The sequence below is a fragment of the Fopius arisanus genome, unplaced genomic scaffold (genome assembly GCF_000806365.1).
Source record: "Fopius arisanus strain USDA-PBARC FA_bdor unplaced genomic scaffold, ASM80636v1 scaffold00047, whole genome shotgun sequence".
In the NCBI taxonomy this organism is placed as follows: domain Eukaryota; kingdom Metazoa; phylum Arthropoda; class Insecta; order Hymenoptera; family Braconidae; genus Fopius; species Fopius arisanus.
Window position 1 is genome coordinate 588,201 of NW_011887786.1, and position 2,271 is coordinate 590,471.

The 2,271-nt window shown below is 35.4% G+C and overlaps 1 protein-coding gene across 1 annotated transcript; it reads right to left on the reverse strand.

Moving 5' to 3' along the window:
- Positions 1-143: 143 nt before the first annotated feature.
- Positions 144-768, reverse strand: LOC105267523 (odorant receptor 22c-like). The gene is made up of 3 exons (XM_011306440.1): positions 564-768; positions 242-487; positions 144-148 (listed from the first exon to the last, which is right to left on the reverse strand). The coding sequence occupies exons 1-3, from the start codon at positions 766-768 to the stop codon at positions 144-146; spliced, it is 456 nt and encodes a 151-aa protein (XP_011304742.1).
- Between the last annotated feature and the right edge of the window lie 1,503 nt (positions 769-2,271).

Here is a 2,271-nt window from a genome sequence, read left to right on the forward strand (position 1 = left end):
ATTCAATTGAAGTAGAAGTTTTCAGGGCAACGAGAATTTTTTCCCGAGGATTGAATTATTTTCCCAAGAGGCAGTCAGTCGAATTATAAAACTAATAATAATAAACTAGTTCTATTGGATGACTATTAGCAAATCAGTCGGAGTTATTCTGATGGAAATATTAATCGAAGTATTGAAAAATACGAGAACATCGATTTGAGAATATTTTTAAAATTCTCAAAGTCCATGACGCAGATCTTACCAGCAGTCAGTCGTAATGGAATATTGTTACGCATCATTATAAATTGTAGATTTCTTGCGACTCTCGGTGGAATTTTGTACCAGGGACAATTGTAAAGGGTTAATTTCAATTTACTTGATTGAATGGAAAATTTTTCTCCGATGTAACTGTACAAAAATATTTGGACGGACATCAGAGATATTCTAATTATCATGTCCACTGAAGTCTGATTGTCACCTGCATTGAATGCCCAGAGTAACATTACTTCTGTAAAAATAAAATATAAACGGCAATAATAAAAAATTAATTTCTATCCCAAATGTACCGGCAATTATGATCTTACCAGAGAGACAAATAATGAATGTATTGGAGCCAAGGATCAAGAAGATAACAACATTAGTACAAGTATGAAAGCCTTTAGCCAAATCCAAAAGAAGAGAGTGTCGCATCGATAATTTCGCCAATTTATCGTCAATCTCCTGTGACTCAAGATGATCAACATCATCTAGACTGTGATTCAATGACTCCAGCTGTCCAACCAGATGCATCGCCAATCCAAACATGAAAACAGTACAACCTGTGTACACGGTTGTTCCAATAAACAATCCAATGCAAGTGGACAAATGATAAGAGTAATAAACAGGCAGAGAAATTTTGATAGGGATCCAGCACTTTGGCACTCCTGGGATGGTCTTTAAAGGCACTGTGTCATTATCCAGGAGTTCTTGATGGATTACCGGGAGATTCGTTAAGATGACAGGAGTGATTGACAAGTAAGCCCCAATCATTTGGACAAATGCAAAAATTCGCCCAATGTTCGCAAATTGTTGCATGATAGCGAGACATTTATTGTCGTGGACTCGAGTCCAGTCTTCAACAGCTGATGTTATTATATTTTTGTAAATTCTCCGGTGTCTTAGGATCAAACTCATCTGCATTCCTCCAATGAAGGAACATGCAATTATTGTTATTACATCTATTAATTCGGTCTTAGACGCGCAGTTACCGCTGATTGTCCAATTTCCAATCAAACTCACGATCAACATCAACTGGGGAGCAATTAATTATTCGAAATTATTCATCAGCAGCTACTAAGAAGCTCATGGAGAAATCGAAAAGGTCATATGAAATTCATAATTTCTCTCTGTTACGGAGACATTTTAGAATTTGGAAAATTCAAACTTTGGAGATTATTTAGGAAGCCATCTTTGGTTGTCATTAATTTGTAATTACACTCACAAGTGTCAATATCACGACACAATTTTTAGATATAGATGACCAATCACGTTTGTCCAGTGGCCAAATCCCTAAAATCCAAGTTAATTTTTTATAAAATCCCAGGGCGTGAGTGGCGTTGTCGTTCCACATCTTTTCCGTGATATCTGTGAACTGCACCTGCTCTGTACCTAAATTATTCTATTGGTTTTATCCATTGCGTGTCAAGACTCAATGAAAATTGTGCAGCGAATAAAATACCCCTTTCTATGTAAAAACCGTAATATTTTTCAAGCGTAGGAAGAACTAAATAATTCATTCGCTGTCATTACATGCACGTGGAGGATATACCACTCATAATAATGAATAATATAGATAATACATTTATTCCGTAATTTTTCCTTTATTTCGTTGTGCATTGAAAATACCTCTCAGTTATGAATAATATAAATCAGATCGACCGGTCGTGCTTTCCTATATGGACTCTTAAAGACGGATTTATTACTCGAGTGAACTGCCGTATATTTTTCAACTCTTCCATATTTATTAAATAATCTTAAATAGAATTAAATAAAACTAATTGTACGTAACGAGAACTTAATTTGAATTTACCGCATGGAATGTGAAGATATAGTGATTATATATTGACCAATGGGCAATCGTTTTAGTCAGAACTTTATGTACATATGTGTAGAATATATGATTGGTTTGTGTACTTTTTCATTCAGTAAAAAAAGGATGGACTGGAAAGTGGGATGGCGGAGAGCATGTGAAAAATGTCGTGTGCGGTGATACAGTGACGGAGTACGTGTATTTGAGTCCATTTAGGTCGATTT

Excerpts from the sequence above, each read along its gene's own strand:
- LOC105267523 (XM_011306440.1), bottom strand. The coding sequence starts at position 768 with ATGCATCTGGTTGGACAGCTGGAGTCATTGAATCACAGTCTAGATGAT. Across the intron at positions 488-563 it reads ATTCATTATTTGTCTCTCTG|AAGTAATGTTACTCTGGGCA; the intron begins GTAAGATCATAA and ends TTATTTTTACAG.